Genomic DNA, 18,176 nt, shown 5'->3' on the forward strand with positions numbered 1-18,176 from the left:
CAAGTGGGAACTGGGCACTGGCCAGTGGCAGCATCCTCTGGAATGACACTGTTCCAGTCATTCCACAGTGAATGACTGTGAATTGTCATGTCACAGTGTCATGTCACAGTCAGTGTCTGAAAGACACTGATTTCCTGCAAAAGGAAGAGTTTGGGGGATTAGAAGAAACAAAGGAGAGGGCGCTCCCGAAGGGATCAGGCATCACCAGCCCCTGCTGAAGGTGCTGCTGCACCCCAGGGTATGATCTGGCAGTGCTGCAACTGGGCATGGAAAACCCCTGGGGAGGGAGCATCGTGGGTTACCCCACAGCTGGGCTGCAGTGGCCACAAATAGAGCTGGGCAAAGGCAGGGCCATGGCCACGGAGGGCACTGAAACTGGTGGAGTCCAAGGGCTACCCCGGGTTCCCCACTCAGCAGAGCCCCATTTAAGCCTTGGAACCTTAAAGCCTCACCCACAAGGGCATGCAGGCAGCTGCCTGCTGCTGGGGTGGAGGCAGGCAGGGGGTGCAGGAGGAACCCCTGGTAACTGGACCCAGCACTGCAGGGGGAAGCTCTCCAGTGATACCGACTATTAAAAACCCAGGACCTCATCTGTCAATGTCAGGGCAGCAGGAACGGCTGCAGGGGGAAGGGCTCAGCCCCTCACTGCAATGGTGCTCCCCTGGGGGGGGACAGGGAGGCCGGGGCTCAGGAACGGTGACAAAGCAGCGAGAGCAGCTCCCGGTGCCCCCAGGGAGGCTGGAATTACTGGGGGCTCCTCCGGAGCTCTCGATCCCACAGCCACATGGAGCTCAAGTCCTGCCAGACCCTGAGCTCTTCTGCTCCCCCCTGGGACTCGCGTGTGGCCACCACCCCAGGCCGTGGCAGCATCCCAAGAGCGGAGCAGACATTGGGCTCCCCCGCTCCAGCCCTCACGGCTCAGATTTGCTGCTTCAAGAAGCCCAGCTCCACCCTGGGGCCTCCTTCTTCCCGAGACCAGGGACAGAACCTGGAATGTGATGGGAAGCAGCAGGGAGCAGGCACGCGGCTCCAGCCACCAGCACCAATGCAGTTGTGCACATGAAGAGGCTGGAGCATCACCAGCACCTGCAGCACTCAGGGCTGGCAGCACCCACAGAGCCTGCTCCCAGCACAGGCACTGCTCCGGTGGCAAACAGGAGCCCCCCCAGCTTGGCCTCCACAGGGAATGCCAGGGGAATGACGGGCTAACGCCATGCTCGGGGCCTCTGCCCACTGACTGTCATCGCCAGCGTACAGTTTGGAATCACCTTTCCCGGAGCTGCCAGGCACCTGGAGGCCACCAATGTCATTCAAGGCAAACGCTGCCACTGCTCCACACTCCCCCAGCTAACCCTGGGTGGAAGGAGCGCATCCACTCACCAGGAGCTGGGATAAAATCCCCCAAGGAGAGCAGGACCTGCCTGGAAGCCATCCCAGGGCACCTGCAGCCTTACACCCGCACCAGGGCTGGCGTCTGGGTGTGAAGCCTTGGGACAAGGGGAGGAAGCAGAGTGAGAGCAGACGCGGCAGTGCTGGGGAGCCACGGGAAGGGCTCTTCGAAGGGGACACGTGTGAAGGGTGAGTGTCCTGCTGTTACAAGACGGAAGTCATCGGTGGGTAAGGAGAAACAAGCTGAAAGCCATCCCCAAAGACAGGCGCGCAGCGAAGGGCAAGAGCCGCTGCACGCCAGGATTTCGGATGCCTCGGTCCAGCAGCCCTCGCCCCAGCGCACAGCGCAGCGCTCTGCAGGGCCCAGGGGCGAGCCCAGCTGCCACCAGGGCTCCTCAGGATGGGGCTGGGCTCTTTTCCCTCCCCATTCACCAGCTTAAGCCCGAGTCCCCGTTGGCTGCCGCTAGAAACCAGCCCGTGCCGCCCGCTCTGGAGCAGCATCAAGCACGCGGCTCCCTAGCGACGGGGTTGTCACAACCCAGCAGCGCTCTTTAACCTTTCTGCTCGCTCTGCGGCCAGGGCCGCGCACACCCGGCCCCGGGAAACCCAACACCCGGCTAAATCGAGAGCAGCACCCACCGGAGCCCCGGCCGCGGCGCTCGGAGCGGAGCCAAGCCCGGCCCCGGCGGAGCCAGCGGCGCCGCTGCCCTCAGCACCAAGGACTTCCCCGGCAGAGCTGCCCCTGGGCTGGGACCGGGCCCATTGAAGAGAGAGGGAAAGACAAGGAAAAACGACAGCAAAAGAGCTTCTGCGGCATCAAGGGGGCCCCGCGGCTGCCAGCGGTGACACCCGTGAGCAGGCAGCATGGACCCAAGGCATCAGGACATGTCCATGTTGGCAGCCAACAAGGTACCCCAGTGGAGAGGCGAGAAGCAAAGCTGTGGGCTTGAAAGCAGCAAAGCTTTTCATAAGAACCACATTCACCAGCTGATAGGATCTTGCCCTGCTCAGCCACCCTTCAACATGAAAACACAAGGAAACATCATCTGCCTCTTAGCTCCAGCTCTAGTCCAAGTTCAGCAAATCACCTCTGTAACAACTATAAATGCATCAGAGGAAGACTCTGGTCCCAGCTCCAGCTCTCCCGGGTTATCCCCCCCTTCCAAGCACCACTTGCTCTCAAATCACCCTCAGGGAGGTGATGAGATGCAAGCCCTGAACACAGGAATGGTTTTGCACAACCCACCCAGCAATATGGGTTTTACACATCTGCCAGCCTGCCCTGACCCCAGGGCATGTGCTGAAGCAGCACTCTGAAACCCCAGCCCTGTCCTGTTATTCTCCCATTTGTATGCCCTTGGGTCAGGGAATGGCTCCTGTGCCCATATCCCGGTTGAAGCCTCAACCCAACCCTGACATTCAGCTCCCCCAGGACCCCATCTTTTACATTTCCCTCACTAGAGCAGTTTTCCAGCACATCAGCACTTTCCGCCCCAGAGGACAGATTACATAGACACCAGCCCATGAGAGCCACAGCATGACCCCAGAGAGCTCCTGCAAGTGCCCCATACCCTTGTAGGGCACAGCAGCCCCCATGGCTGAGGGCTAGAGGAGGCCGTGCTTACAGGAGGAGGTAATGCCTTTTATTAGACCCCATGAGACGGCTGGGGAACCACGGACAAGCTGTCAGGCACACAAAGCCTTCCTCAGGGCTGCGGCAGAGGCCATGTAGGGCCATCACGGAAATCCTTGCTCCATCCTCGCAGGGTTGGCATCTGCTCCAGCTCAGCAGCCTTGTTCTCTCACTTGCCTTTGCATTCTTCCCCAGCTCATCATCACTGAGGCTTTCCTGACTCACCAGCGGTATGTGCTGCTTCTGCATCTGGCTCTTGAGGTTGCAGCAGGTTCCTTGCCTACGCCATCGAGGTTCTGCGATGGCCCCATGGAGCAGATGAGTTCAAGCAGCTCCACTGTGCCAGGAAGGCGAAGGCAGAGCCAGGGCCAATCCACACCCCTGCAGTAAGCCCAACAGGTCTTTGCTTTCAGGAGAGCATCATTACAAGTTCCTCTTTGCTCCAGTCATTCCCTTGGGCTGCATCGCAGTAGGGTCAGGCCAGGCCAGCCCAGAGAGCCTTAAACATTTCCGAGCCTCAACCAGAGAGCCTGCTCTCCTCCTTCCTGCTGACAGCTTAAAGCACAGCTCCCAGCACCTGCCACACCAGCCTTTTCCTGCAAGTCCCTTTCTGGGCCACACCATCACCGTGTCAGCAGAACAGTAACAGCAAAACAGGCACATCAGTGGGCAGCAGCAGCATCCAAGATCATCATTCTGATGGAGTTGTACCCCTAACCCCTTTCTTGCCCTCACTCAGCCTTTTGGAGTTCTCTTTCTTGCTAAGACATGTCCAAGGAAAGGCTTAAAACCAATCTTACAAGGTAAAGAACCACCTTTAGTAAGTTTTAATCTAAGTTCAGTCACATCTCCCCAGTGCTGGAAGTTCTGCCCTCCAGCACATCAGAGCACTTGGTCTATATTTAGTTCTGGCTGCACTAGACTGGTGAGTAGATGACGTTTATTCAGCCAAGAGAAGGGCCCTGGCAGGAGCCAGGGAGGCAGTTCTCAGACAGGCATTTGCCAGTGAAGCAATTCCCCAAATAGAATGACTTCAGCTATAAAAACAGGAGAAGGTTTAATATTTGCATATACAGAGAACTATAAAATGTGGGCAAGATTCACAGTAGTGCTCATCTACATAAACACCAACAAGAAAGGTCAGACCTGCAATACGTTGGCTTGCAGAAGCCAAACACTGCTTAACACAAACTAAAAACCCAGGAAGAGAAATCTGAAACCAACAGTTAGATGTACAAAGGCAGCTCCTCCAGCTGCACACAAGCAAGATACCAAAAACTCTTCTGCAGGAGAGGGATTCGGCCCACTAGCAAGAGTGAGCCAGCAGGCTGGGAGTTTTATTTAGTTCAGGTACACAATATCTGTATACAAGACCAAAACCTGGTCTAGTCTTTAGAGAGCAAGAGGTGGGGAGATGAGTGAGGCCGGGTGGCAGGGCCTGTTGCTGTGCCTCAGGTGAAGGTAAACTACTCAAGAGAACAATAATGGAACGAGGTTGAGACTGAGCAGTCAAGCAGGAACGACTGTTTCCTCTCTACACCAAGGGAGCAGAGAAAGATGGCACCTCCCTCCTGCCATCACATGGGTGCGAATCAGCACCTGAATCTATCCGAGAAGTTGGGAGACTTTGGCGTGGTCAGTGGCCGTTCACTGGACTTCACTTCTAAGCTGCGGTATTTGCGTATTGGGTTTGCCTTGTGAACCTGTGGAACCAGAAATAGAGGATGAAGTGAGGGACACTGTTGAGGTATGATGAAGCTGAACCTTGAAGGCGAGTAGCAGTGGAGGGAATGACCAGAAACACACACAGCAGTTTTGGGGCAATGGATTTCAGAGATGAATCTGCTCCAGTGGCAATGGGTACAGCTGCAGAAGTCAGTCACCTCAGCAGAGCTGCCTTTTGGGTGTGTTTAAGACCAGTTGTAAAGTTAAGGAGTCAGTTTGTAACAGGGAACATTAGAAGAGTCTTAAGGCAGCTCCACATTGACATTGGCTCATTTATTCTATTCACATATCCCTGTGGGTTACTCTACAGCTCCTGTTCAGAAACAGCTCACTTACCATTTCTTGCCTTAGCTTAGCAACTTCTTCCTTCTCACACTCCTCTTGCTCCTGTTTCACCCTCTCTTGAAGCCTCTCCTTTACAGCTTCTTTGTCCGCCAGGTACTTTTCAAACTCTTGCCGCTCTTTAGCCCTCTTTTCTGTTGCCAGCTCAAAGCTTTCAGGAACTACAGAACCAGAAAGGCTCTCTAAGTTTAGAAATAGAGGAGATAACATTGGTGCAAAGGCAAAAGCAAAGCAGTACTAGTGTCATGGAAGCCTCCCTCTGGAGCGCTTCACCTTGCAAAGGTAGTTAGTAGATACCTCCAGCAGTGTTATTGCAGATGTTACCCCATCATGGGTGTTCTCGCAGGAGGGAGCAAGCACACACAATTGTTAGTACAAACAAGCTTTGGGCTGGTTTATATCCTACAAAGCTTAGTCTACCCCATGCTGTAGATGCCTTCATCTCATTAGAGATGGGAGGAAAAGACTGACAGCTGCTGCAGAAATGCCAGCTGTCCCCACAGGGAGCTCCTCACACGCTATTTACCCTTCTCCCAAGCAGGCACACATCAATCACCCCCCAATTGCAGCATAGCTGCTAAATACAGCTGCCAGGTTACTGCAGGACAGGGGCAGCAGAGAGGAAACTCCCCCGCTCCCTGGGGACACAAGCTGTTAGGGAATTAGTTGATTAAGTGCAAGGCACTACTGGCTGTGCTGATAAAGAGGCAACAGCCAGTCTAAACATCATTTAACTGCATGAGTTATCAGCCAAGCCCATGTAGCAAGTACTGCACCTGATAATAACTTATTCTCCTTCTTGGGCACAAAAGGCTCCTGGTACACCACTGTGTTGGGACGAGCTTTAAAACAAGCCGCCTCTTTCTGCTTTTTCAAGTCATCTTTAAGCTGCAAGAGAAGAGAGCCCATCAAGTGCCAGCTATAGCTAGAAAGACCCCTGTCCATCAGCACTCCCAACACTGGAAAAGCCACTTTGACTTGGATCAAGTGATTTGCACATAAAATTGTATTAAAGCCAAAAAGTTGCATCACTTGTTCCTTCCAGTTACTTTTGCCAAAAATAGCCTGAAAACTGAGGAAAGTTTCAGGAGTTCACTGCAGACTTCACATGAGAAGAGCAATGTGGTATTTATGTGTCAAGAAATACCCAAGCCCAGAGATAGTCACAGGGATCCAGCTGCAGGAAATCCCATCACTTACCATAAAGTGAGAAAAACCACCCCAAAACAATCCACCAATCCTTAACTCATAGCACAGGTCTCATGCTCAAGCTCAGCTCCTGATTCCCCTCAAGCAGGACAACTTCTGAAGTCCATTACAACTCCACCAGCGTTAAGTCTGGTCACCCCATTGTACCCTTCCCATCCTACCTGCTGTTTCCAGCTCTGGAGCTTGGCAGCTCCTCGCTCATCCACCTGCAGATTGAAGGGCTCAGGCTGTGTTGGCTTTTTGACCTTCTTTTCTGGCAGCTTCACTTGGTCAAAGTACGGCAGAGGCAGTGCTTTGAACTTGGGCACCTGAAAAACACCTTGAAATGCTTCCTGCCCTTTCCTCAAAGGCACGAAGCTTTGGGAGTTCAACAGACAACAGCAAGAGACAAGTCCTGCAGACCTGTACTGTTTAAGGGATGGGATCCAGGGCAGCTTTTAGCTCTCACCTCTTCCTTCTGCAGTTCTTCGATCTTTTTCTCTTTCTGCATTTGCCGCTCCTTGTCACGGGCATCAAAAGAGAAGGGGCAAACTTCTACGTGCCTCTGCTCTGGCATTTTAGGTTTGAAGGGCACTCCATAATGTGGCATGGGGTTGGCTTTGATCACGGGCACCTCCTCTTTTTCCTAAAGGGATTTTAGCGTTAGGATCACACAGCACCAGATTCTATCTGTAGGAAGACTGCAAGTCCTGACAAACAGAACCAGGAATATTCAAGTTCCTTTAATCAGTGCCACAGCAGCACCAAGCAAGCACTCTGGACACTGGAAGAATTACTACTCCAGAAAGTACCAAAGACAAGCTCTTCTTTCCAACCCACTATCAGTTCTAGTACGTATCCAAATTAGATTCTAACGTCCTCCTCAAAAGAGGGAAAGGAGGAAGGACTGCATGCATTCTGAAACCTGCTCCCCATCTCCAGGGATCTAGGAGGTGTGGGTACAAGAAAGGTCATGTGCAGTATCTGCCCTTCTCAATAATGCAATCGGGAAGGGCAACATCCTTTAGAAACTGAAGCTGTTCACTTCCCTCATTCCTAGCAGCAAACCCCAGAAACCCCCAATGCCCTTGGTTAAACTGAGTTATTTTGCATGCGAGTTCAGTTGCTGTTGGAGGAGCACCATTCAGAGGGAATGGCACAGGGGAAGATGACTGCTGGAGGAGCTGCCCAGCAGGAGAAGGACTGACAGAAGCAGACCCCAGCACCCAGCAGGCAGGGGTACAGCAGTCACTGAGGTGGCACCAAGAGGCCCCACAACAGCCTAGTCCCAAGTTACCTTTTCTTCATCTTTGCCAGATATTCGGGCTCTGCTTTTCAAGGTGAAGACTGGAGACTTGGGGACTGTAACAGGAAGAGCTTTCTTCTCTGGAACACCCTGTTCAGAAGAACCAGTAAGGAGTTACCCAAGAAAAAACACTACAGGGAAACCACCTGAAGTAGCACAGAACATACTCATAGCAGTTCTTACCTAATGACAGACAGCGTTTACTGTACATTAGTAAACACATAGCATAGCTAGGGACACTCAGATGCCAATCGCCACCTCAGTCCCATCTCCCAGGTCTAGGTATTACTAAGCTTCTTACCACAACATCCTCCAGGATTTTCGTGGGACATGGCCTGGAATGGAATTCAAAGTGCTTTTCCTCCTGCTGCTTCTTACTCTCACGCTCCTGAATCCTTTTTTCTATTTCCAAATCAAAGCCAATGGGCTGCGTGAGTGCTTTCACAGCGGGTTTCTTGGGCAGGAGAGGCCCCCCCTCAAAGATTCTGTGATTGAGTTCTCGTGCTTTGAATTTATACCTACACAGGAAAGGTGACAGTCACAACACTGTACATGGCGAGATGCAGCTTCTAGCAAAAGGCTTCTTTCAATGTAAAAGAGAAACAGGCAGTTCCAAGGAGGAATTGTGCCACACACAAGTTCCATAGTGTGCAGCTCTAGTTAGCAACTCCTTGGCTTTTGAAACATCAAGATTTCAGGAAACCCTTAAGGATTGTGTTCTTGGGAATCCAAACCTTTGTCTAAAGGAGTTTTGAAGTGGGTGCAGGCTGTCCTGCTACACTGGGTTTGCTTTACTAGTCATAAGCTGTACCCAACCCGAGATCAGTTTTCCTAAGAGCACTTTCTTCAAAATTGGCTACTTCTCACATCCCTATCACAGCCATAGGGCTATGCACAAGCTAAAAGAATCCCAATGGTTTTATGCTACTCATTCTTTCACACAAGAAGAGTATTCCTGAGAAGTGGCATTTTGGCACCCAAAAGGTGTTTCCAGTGTGGTACAAATATCTCTTGGAGGACTAGAATAATCCTTTACTTACTGTTGAAGTTTCTCTATTTCCTCTGCTTCTAACTCTGCTGTAGTTTTGCAGGTGGCAGGTCTGAAGCGCTGCTTTGTCAGAAGCAATGGTGTTTTGGGGTTGGTAAACCGAGCCTTCACAGCCTTCCCTGGAGGGGGGCCTATAAATTCAAGTCACAGAGACCAGCAGTCAACGGCAAGGCCTGCAGCAGCCACAAACTGCTCAGTAGAGCAGTCAAAGCATCCTTGTTGCTCTACCAGCAGTGCTGTGGGCAGCTTCCTGGCTGGACATTGCTAGGACTGCTCACCTTCATCAGATTTCCTGCTCCTCAAATGGTAACGAGGGGGTATGGTTTTTTGGAATGCTTCTACCTGCTCAGCAAGGGACACGTATTCAGATGTGTTCTCTTCAAGTTTCCTTTTGTTTCCCTGGGACAGGTTGAAAGGTTTGGCAATAGTGGGTCCCCTCAGTATCCGCCCCTGGAGACAGAACACGCTGGTCATTATGGCCATTTCACACATGAAACTGGGATGACATTTCCTTTCCCCATCAACTGACAGTCTCTATCCCTTCCCTTATTGAAAAGGTAACACTTAGCATTAGATATAGACTCAAGTGTCTGAAAATGCTAGTCATATTGGGAAACTGTATGAAGTGGAAGATTCAAGCACAAAGACCTGACACTACAGGATCCTTTAGAGTCTTAGCGGCAATGCAGATACAGAGTGAGTTAACAGTTAGGTCTGCGCAAAGCTTGCCTCTTCTCTGGTCACCCTCTTTGCTTGTGTGTTGCAAAAGCAGAAAGAGGGCGATGTCAAAAAGGAGTCAGCTGCCTGCTGGGAAGAGCCCACATCTCACCGGGGAGGGAGGATGCTTCCTTAGCTCTGCTGCAAAATCCACCTCCTTGTACTCATTCCTGGGCTGGCTTTCCACATGTTGTTTAATTCTGTCCTCTGTGCAGAAGTGGAAGTCAACTGCCTTTGTTACTTGACCAACAGCTCTCTTTACAGGTTGTCCTAAAGGAAAAAGAACATGTAAGGTCTGGAAGGGGTGGGAGGGAGGTACTTGGGGGCAAGGGGGGAAATGTGTGTGTGTGGCATTTAATTTATAACTTGGACAGTTTTAGAGAACCTGTAAACTTTCAAAACCCAACAAAACCCAAGCAAGCCTTTTTCTTGCCAGTTTAGGGGCTGTTCTACATTAAAAGCCTCCTAATACTTATTACAAGATCCATAACATCTGGAGCATTTGTTTTCACAGGTGCTCACAGAGCTCTGTGCAGCACTCTCCAGGACAGCCCAGCCCAGCTGCAGCACAGGTAGAGCTCACCTGCACCAGCAATCGCTGCTTTCAGAGACTCCTCATTCTTCCTCCTCAGCTCCATAACTTCCCGCTGGAATTGCTGCATCTTTTCCAGCTCCTGTTCCTCTGTACTCTTCAGCTTGCCAGAAGGATTGGCTCTCCTGCAGAAGCATGTTAAAGGCTGAGACATGTCTTCCTGCTTCACCAGTTATTGGCATATTGATGTTAGTGCAGGGAACTAACTTCACGGCAAGAACATCATTACAGAGGTATATTCTCTAGAAGAGATCTGGCTGTATTTTGTTGGAGCCGAAAGCTCACAGCTAACTGCTGTTCTGCACACCTACTTGTTGTATGAACACCATCAGCAAGAATGGCTTTCTCCTGAAGTTAGAAACAAAAGCTTTCCTTTGCACATGTTCAGCTGCTGGAATATATTTCATCCTAACATTGTTTGCCTTGGTCTGGTGTCTGCTAAATGTGATACCATCACATGCTGTGTTGAAGCTGAAAACACCCTAGCCAGGGCTGTCACCTAAATCAACTGTGATTAGCACAAGTCACAAGAAAGATACGTACTTTAACATGGTTGGCGTGGAGGGCATGGTCAGTTTGCTTTTCCCTCTCCCTGGGGAGAGCCCAGGATTCTGCAGGGACTCTTTCTTGGTGGATCCTTCTGTCTGCTTCTCTCTGTTGCTAGAACTAAGGTAACCGGTTATCACCATAGAATCACAGACTGGTTTGGGTTGGAAGAGATCTTAAAGCTCATCCAGTCCCAACCCCTGCCACGGACAGGGACCCCTTCCACTGGAGCAGCTTGCTCCAAGCCCCTGTGTCCAGCCTGGCCTTGAGCACTGCCAGGGATGGGGCAGCCACAGCTTCTCTGGGCACCCTGTGCCAGCGCCTCAGCACCCTCACAGGGAAGAGCTTCCGCCTAAGAGCTCATCTCAGTCTCCCCTCGGGCAGGTTCAAGCCATTCCCCTTGGCCTGTCCCTACAGGCCCTTGTCCCAAGCCCCTCTCCAGGTCTCCTGCAGCCCCTTCAGGCACTGGAGCTGCTCTCAGGTCTCCCCTTCAGGAGCCTTCTCTTCTCCAGGCTGCCCCAGCCCAGCTCTCCCAGCCTGGCTCCAGAGCAGAGCTGCTCCAGCCCTCGCAGCAGCTCCATGGCCTCCTCTGGACTGTGACAAACCAATTAAGTGTGCTCTAAATGAAAGGTCACCTGCAGTGCTCACCCCATGCACAACACCCTGACACTGGTGAGTTCCAAGCTGTGCCAGACCAGCCTTACCTTACCACAGGCCCATGGAGAGAGCGCCTGGTTTTCCCTGGTGCCCTAGGGCTGCAGAAGGCAAGATGAATTACCGAGTTATGGGAACTGTGGCTTTTCTGGAGGAGGCAGATGTATTGCAGCTCATTTAGCTCCAGCAATGTTTAAAAGATCGCAGTTCAATTTTGTGACCTCAAGCTCATCACCATATGGTGATCTTAATGGTTACATTTATTTGTGAACTATTTTGGCTGTGACTTTCTCCTAGCCTGTGACTGTAGCCCAATGACTTCCTGATGCACAAGTTAAGCCCAATTGCAAGCTGGCTGACAGACACTGACAATGCAGCAAGAAGGTTCAGAAACCCCAGCTTGTTTCATGCACATCTCTACCTCTAAATAGTGTTTCCTTCAGGTCTTACAGCCATTTCTTCTTGTTTATGAAACCAGGAATCAGGTTTCAGTCACCTCCTCATAACCTTCCTGCAAGAACCCTCTCACCATGTGTAAATCCTTTCCAATGGAACACTTGTATCCCCCTTCCCAGCCCCAAACCCTGATGACGTACATTCTCCTTTTCTTTGGAGGTGGAACCTCTTCCTTATTAGCCAAGGCATTTCCCTCTGCTTTGACTCTGGCTTGCTGGGTGTGTTGCTGTGCTTTTCTCTGCCTTGTGGCCTGTCTTCTGCCCGCTCTAGAGTAGAACAGAAAACAGAGGTTAGCTTTCCCACAGCTCTGAGAGGACACATGGCCCAAACACTTTCCACATCAGTGCAACACCTAACTCCAGCGTGTCCCCTACGCAAAGTGGGTGTTTAACACAACAACCCAAATGCAGCATTAATTAATTCAGATTAACAATCCATAAACTTAATATTCTTTAGGATATACGAGGATAGAGAACCCCTTGCATTTATATCAGGAACGAGTTCTGCCCAAGTCCAGCAGATATAAACAAACTTTATAAGCCACTTCAGTTTCAGATGTCCTCACATTCCAGGAGCTCCTGGTGCTGCCGAGCCTCGTTTCACAAGTATGTGAGACACTGCATTACATTTCCACCCTGGAGATTGAGATTGTCCCTCCAGCTCAGCAAGCAGATCAGATATCCCAATATAAGATCTCTTGCTGAAGAAGAACTTCAGGCCCACAGAATGCCCCAAGAACAGCAAGCACTGCAGATCCTGGGAGCACAGGCCTGCTTAGTTACAGTTATCAATGTGAATAGAAGCAATTCACCTTTGAGGGGCCTCTGCAGGAGCAGCAGCTCTCCAGCTCGTCAGGGATCCAACGATATTCTGAGGAACCTCATGGGCCTGCACACATTCTGCTTCCCCATCACCTTCACCGTGGGTTTCACCTGAGGACAGTGACAAACACCAATTCCTGTGTACACATATGTACACAGGCACAGAAGAACACTCAAGTGAAACCATGTGAGGCCTTGCTAGACAGCAACATACAAAGATGGTCCCACAAAAGCCAGGCTGAGCAGGTAACATCTCCAGCATGCCACGCCAGCTTACCCATTGTTATTTCTTGCGATGTGACAGACAAAACAATATCAGGCTTTGAAAAAGCAGGGCTGTTCTGGGAGCCATCTGCTAGGTTTCCTGCAGGAGGGATGTTCTCCAGGTTGGCTTTTTGGTCTGTGAGGAAAGAGAGGCTTTCACTGTATGCTTTTAACACCACCTCACAATATCATTAGGACATTAACAGTCACATGACAAGGTAGAGATGACAATCAAAGTTTAAATACAAAACCACCCCCAGGCATGAGGCATGATGCAGGGAACAACGTGACTAACCAACTGGCACAGGAGGCCCAAAACAAGGACCACGCCAAGCCCTCTCCCAAAGAGAAAACAAAGCCAGGAGCTGGAAGCAACTTACCAAACCAGGAGTCTGCATTGGGTACATCATCCTCCTCGCCCAGAGTTGCAAAGTTGATGCAATTGTTTGGGACATCGAAGGAATAACGAGATTCCGGGTGGGACATCTTCACCTGCAGCCGTCTCCACGAGTCCCACTCGTGCTCCTTTGGACAACAAGCACTGGTCGCCTGCTATACCAAACCCGAGGCAGTGTCAGCGTAGTCGTTCCCCACCTCTCTTCCTATGCACGGCTTCTAGAGAGAGACACAGGAGAGGTTTGAACCCATCTTGTAAATCCCAGCCTTTGAAGGCTTGCTGTGTAGCTGTAGGTGCCAGAGTGACCAATTTGCCCGCTCTCCCCACACAAATGGACCTTACCCTCAGCAGGGCACAGGTTTACGAAGCAAGAGCCCGGTGCTGAGGCTGACCCCAAGCACTGCACAGTGCAGCCTTTCTCCCTCTGAAGGGCTACAGACAAGAGCTAATGACAGCAACGGGCTCTTCTACAGGCTAACACGATGCTCAAAGCAGGAAGAGAGCTCTGCAGAGCATTGTTACTGGGCAAGAAGCAGGAAGAAGGGTGGTGTAGGGCCCTTCTGCATTCCAGGGCACTACCCCGGGCTGGCCGGGCTATACACAAGCCAAGCTGTCCATCAGGAACAGTTATTTAGTGGAGCACTGACAGCAGGAGGAGGCCCTGTGTCAACAGGTGATATCAAACCCAAGGGAACAGGAACAAAGCCAGTGACAATTTATAAACCCTGAAATTGTAACAAACCCTCTGTTTCATGAAGGTGTTTTCCTGATGCCTCACACAGCTGCAGGGCAAAGCCCACGAGGATGCATTCCTTACCCAACACTCCCTGAGGAAGTCACCTGAACTCTGGTCCGATGAGTCCAAGCAACTTCTAAAGCAGCATATTCTTGATCTGCAACATCTCGGACCCAAACTATCCGGCCAGGCAGACCACACATAGCTCAACCCACACCACGAATGAGACGTTCAAGAGGAAATCAAAGCAGCGGTCTGGGGGTGCCCCACTCCTGAGGATGGCTGCACGGGGAAGCCTTCAGCTCCCCATCAGCTACATGGCTGCGAGGATGTCAAGGTAGGACCCAAAGAAGGCAAACAGGAGAACTGGAGCCAAAACCAACTGTAATGGAGCTGCAGACGGGGCTGGGACCAAATGCTTTCCTACTGCCCTTTATCAAGATAAGGTTTCTGTCAGCACTATCCACTTTTTCAAAATCAAATGCGTCATCTGCATTCCTCCCTCACCCTCCCAATGCCCAGAGCCAGGGCTCGGGAATCGTGTTTCACAGCTACTTGTGTCCACTGCTGCTGCTTCCAGCTTTTCACTGCTGAAAGTCCATGTTCTGTCCCAGCGGCAGGACACGGCTCTCCCCTCCCTCCATCCCAGGCAGAAGCGAACAGTCATGGAAAGAACAGGAGTGCATCAGTGCCATGGTTTCATACTCCAAGTTTCTGGAAAGAGCCAGTGGGAGGCGAGAGTCCTGCCTGAGCTCCAGGGGGGTCCCATGTCAGTCAGATGAGCTCACGGCATCCACCCCTCAAATCCCTCTGTATCCCTGAGTGCTGCATGGAACAGGAGGAGCCGCAGTGCACCGAGAGGCATCTCACTCCTCCAGCCACAGGCTCAGCCTGGGACACAGCTCCTGTCAGCTGGGAACGTTCCAGTGACTGATCACCGCGATGTGTCCACTGCAATGCTCCCGAGATCCAAACAGGCGCCATGGAGCTGCTGCCCAACCCCTGGAGGCATTCCCATAGAATCAAGGAATGGTTTAGGTCAGGAGGAACCTTAAAGCTCCTCCAGCTCCAACCCCTGCCACGGGCAGGGACCCCTTCCACTGGAGCAGCTTGCTCCAAGCCCCTGTGTCCAACCTGGCCTTGAGCACTGCCAGGGATGGGGCAGCCACAGCTTCTCTGGGCACCCTGTGCCAGCGCCTCAGCACCCTCACAGGGAAGAGCTTCTGCCTAAGAGCTCAGCTCAGTCTCCCCTCTGGCAGGTTCAAGCCATTCCCCTTGGCCTATCATTACAGTCCCTGATGAAAAGCCCCTCTTCAGCATCCTTGTAGCCCCCTTCAGATACTGGAAGGCTTCTATGAGGTCTCCACACAGCTTCTTTTCCCTAGCCTGTCTCCAGCCCCCTGATCCATGTGGCCTCCTCTTAAAGACAGGAGACAAAATCCCCTCTCTGTACTGGGGCACTCTTCCACCAGAAGTGAGGTGCAGAAACCTCTCCTCACTCATAAGGATATTTGCTAATGAGCAGACACTGTGTACATTCACCACCCCGGTTACACACTGTAACCCCACATAGCTCCAGTGTGGATTTCAAGCACCACCCTGCTCTCCCCACATCCATCACCCTCTGTGTTGACACGAGGGTCCGCAGAGCATCACAGGGAGCCAGGCAGGGAACCCTCACCCCTGTTGCACAGGATCTGCTTTCTCCTGGTTCACAGGAGCTGCTCACACCCCTCTGGAGCTCAGGAGGAGGAGGAGGAGGATCGGGTCCTCTCCTTCCCAAACCAGCCCAGATCCCTTTGGTACCAGTGAATAAAACCTTCGTGCTCTTCCAGGGCTGCTCCTCTCGCAGCCCCACACAGAGCAGCACAGCCGTGTCCCCACAGAGGAACTGATGAAGGGCTCCTCTGCACATCAGGTTTCGTCTGAGTAACCCCGCTTTGACACGTTCCAGGAGTGCCTTGGCCTGCTTTACGTTAGTTAGCTTTGAAAAGGATTAAGCTAAATTGGAACAAGCATTCCCATCCCAGAATAAGACTGATCCAACAGCAAGTGCAACAGGTATTTCAGAATAACTTCACACCTCACTGTAATCCATATTAGCTTTGAAATGCCAACACAATTCCATCATGGATGCACTCAGCATCGTTTGGTCAATGTAGCTGTTAATTTATTGCCCAAAACATTTCTGCCACCCAAGGCTGCAGAGGAGGACTCCAACCAAACCTGTGCAGCACCAGCCTTGCTGCAGCACGTCAAACTGCACCAAGTGCATTGTAACAGACACAACCGCATATCCCAAGTTACTTCAGCTGATGAATCTGAAGCCAGGTGATCCACAGGCCTCAAAACCCAAGACGGGCAATTGGGAACAAGTAAGAGACGCTTCCCAAAGGCTAAGAAAGCTGCATAGTAACTTGTGACAGTAACTCCAGTGCCTTCTGCTGGGTGCTCAACACCAGCTGCAACCAGTTTAATTCAGCCTGGAAGGCTCTTGATTGTCCTGCAGCCCAAAGCTTTCCCCTCCCCTTCATAGGGACAATAACCCAGAGGCTGCAGATGCTTTTCAGTGGTTAATATGTGAACTGGACCATTCCAAAGGGCTGGAAACAGCCTCTCCACAGGTCCAGCCCTGCCACCACAGCCTGGTGGGAATCTCCTATCCCAAAGCTGTCCCTTGAACTCCTCCAGCACAACACCAGCAACCATTAAGAGGCCTCATCCCTGATCTTCCACGGGTTAAGTGATTCCCAGCTTCTCCTTCCCCTCCCTCAATGCTTTTTCACCTGCTTTTCCACAGCACAGCCCCAAACTCATCCCCCCGGGGGCAGGCCAGAGGCTCCACCAGGATACTCACACTGGGAGACAAAGCCTTTGGCTCTACCCAGGCAAGAGCTGAGCACGCAGAGAGCTTGCCCACGGTAGGAGGGGTGAGGGGCTGGAGCCGAGCTTTCCCTGGAGCAGCTTTTGCTCTGCTCTGGGCCCAGCCCCGCGTCCTTTCCAGGAGCCCAGAATAACCCACCCTGACGCCTCGCACTCCATAAACGAGGTCCCACAAGCCTCAGAAGACAGGAAGAGGGGCGGCCTAAGAATAGCTGTTCAAGGAAAAGTCCATTATTTTTAGCCGGTATAACCTCACCTTATTGTTAGGTTAAGCTGAGGCTCCTCTAGCTTTAAAAACACACTGGACAAAAATAACTTCCTTAATACCTTTCCTGTCACTTAAGCCGGGTTTTGCCCGGGTTGCTTCCCTCCTTTTCTAAGAAGCAGGATTTACTCTGAGCAGAGGCCACCTCGGTTTAGCCTTGATCCAGACTGGAGACACGAACTCCCGCAGGCTTTGAGCGGCAGAGGAGCAACCGATGACAGAGCCGAGCGGGCCGCGCTGGCACCACCACGGCGCGGAGCGCAAGTTCCGTGCCCAGCTCACCCCCGCCGCCCCCGGCTCCACGGAGCTCCGCCGCGGCCCGCCCGACACCCACCGGCTCCGGACAAGGCCCCAGCGCCCCGGCCTGCTTTGGGCCTCCGTTTCCCAGCTGCGCCCTGCGGACCCGCGTTACCGATAGCCGGGAACGGAGCACCGGAGCTCGGGTAGGGCCGCGGCCACCGCCCGGTAACGGCAAACCAGCTACGGATGGGGGAGCGAAAGCGAGACCACGCAGCAGGGGTAAAGGAACCCGCCCGGTGACCCCCGGCCGCTCCCCCCTTACCTCCGTCCAACACCCGCTCTGCGCGGCGCCTCCACCCGCCACCGTTAACGGATTTCAAACGGGGCTCGTTGTTCCGAACCGACCAATCAACGCCTCGGGAACGCCCTCGGTGCGTGCCGATTGGGAGGGCCGCCAAGAGGCCAAAGAACCCGGATGAGCAGACCCCACCTTGCACGAAGCCGGCTGCCCGCAAAGGCTGACGGGAAATGTAGTTCCCAAGTGCCAATCGCCACAGAGGGGAGCCGAGACGTAAACAACAACTCCCATAAAGCACTGCGCGGCACGGCCCAGCCAATCAGGCGAGGCGATGGGCTGAATGGTGCTGGGTGAGGCCTATCAGCTGCCGGTAGGCGGGTCCCCCAGCAGGGCTGACGGGGCGGGTCACCGGTGCACGGCTGTACCGCACGTGGTTACCGGGGCAACTGGCTGCACGCCCCGGTACTCCGCCTGCAGCAGCGGCACCACCCACGGGGTGGCCGCGGGCTCCCGCAGCACTGTAGGGACACAACAGCGATCAGACAGAGAAAGCCGGGCTGCTGTGAGGGGACAGGCGGCCACGGGCTCTGCCGTGCCCGTGCGGTGTGGCACCGGCGGAGGCTAGAGCCACCGGGGCCGCCGCGGGCTGGCGGGGCCAACAGGGGGCGACAAAGCA

General features: G+C 52.7%; 1 protein-coding gene across 4 annotated transcripts; it reads right to left on the bottom strand.

Moving 5' to 3' along the window:
- Nucleotides 1-4,060: 4,060 nt before the first annotated feature.
- Nucleotides 4,061-17,616, bottom strand: TPX2 (TPX2 microtubule nucleation factor). 4 transcript variants are annotated; one of them, XM_065691720.1, is made up of 18 exons: nt 17,525-17,616; nt 13,062-13,296; nt 12,695-12,817; nt 12,408-12,528; nt 11,737-11,862; nt 11,191-11,241; nt 10,484-10,606; nt 9,932-10,065; nt 9,461-9,618; nt 8,910-9,081; nt 8,624-8,762; nt 7,885-8,101; nt 7,575-7,673; nt 6,747-6,923; nt 6,460-6,606; nt 5,866-5,977; nt 5,084-5,250; nt 4,061-4,725 (listed from the first exon to the last, which is right to left on the bottom strand). In XM_065691720.1, the coding sequence occupies exons 2-18, from the start codon at nt 13,165-13,167 to the stop codon at nt 4,615-4,617; spliced, it is 2,283 nt and encodes a 760-aa protein (XP_065547792.1). In that variant the 5' UTR covers nt 13,168-13,296; nt 17,525-17,616; the 3' UTR covers nt 4,061-4,614. The 4 variants fall into 4 exon arrangements, with proteins under 4 accessions (XP_065547792.1, XP_065547791.1, XP_065547794.1 ...); XM_065691719.1 differs by having other exon boundaries at nt 5,084-5,271; XM_065691722.1 differs by lacking the exon at nt 11,191-11,241 and having other exon boundaries at nt 5,084-5,271.
- Nucleotides 17,617-18,176: the final 560 nt, after the last annotated feature.

This window comes from Lathamus discolor, chromosome 11, assembly GCF_037157495.1.
Source record: "Lathamus discolor isolate bLatDis1 chromosome 11, bLatDis1.hap1, whole genome shotgun sequence".
Lineage (NCBI taxonomy): Eukaryota > Metazoa > Chordata > Aves > Psittaciformes > Psittacidae > Lathamus > Lathamus discolor.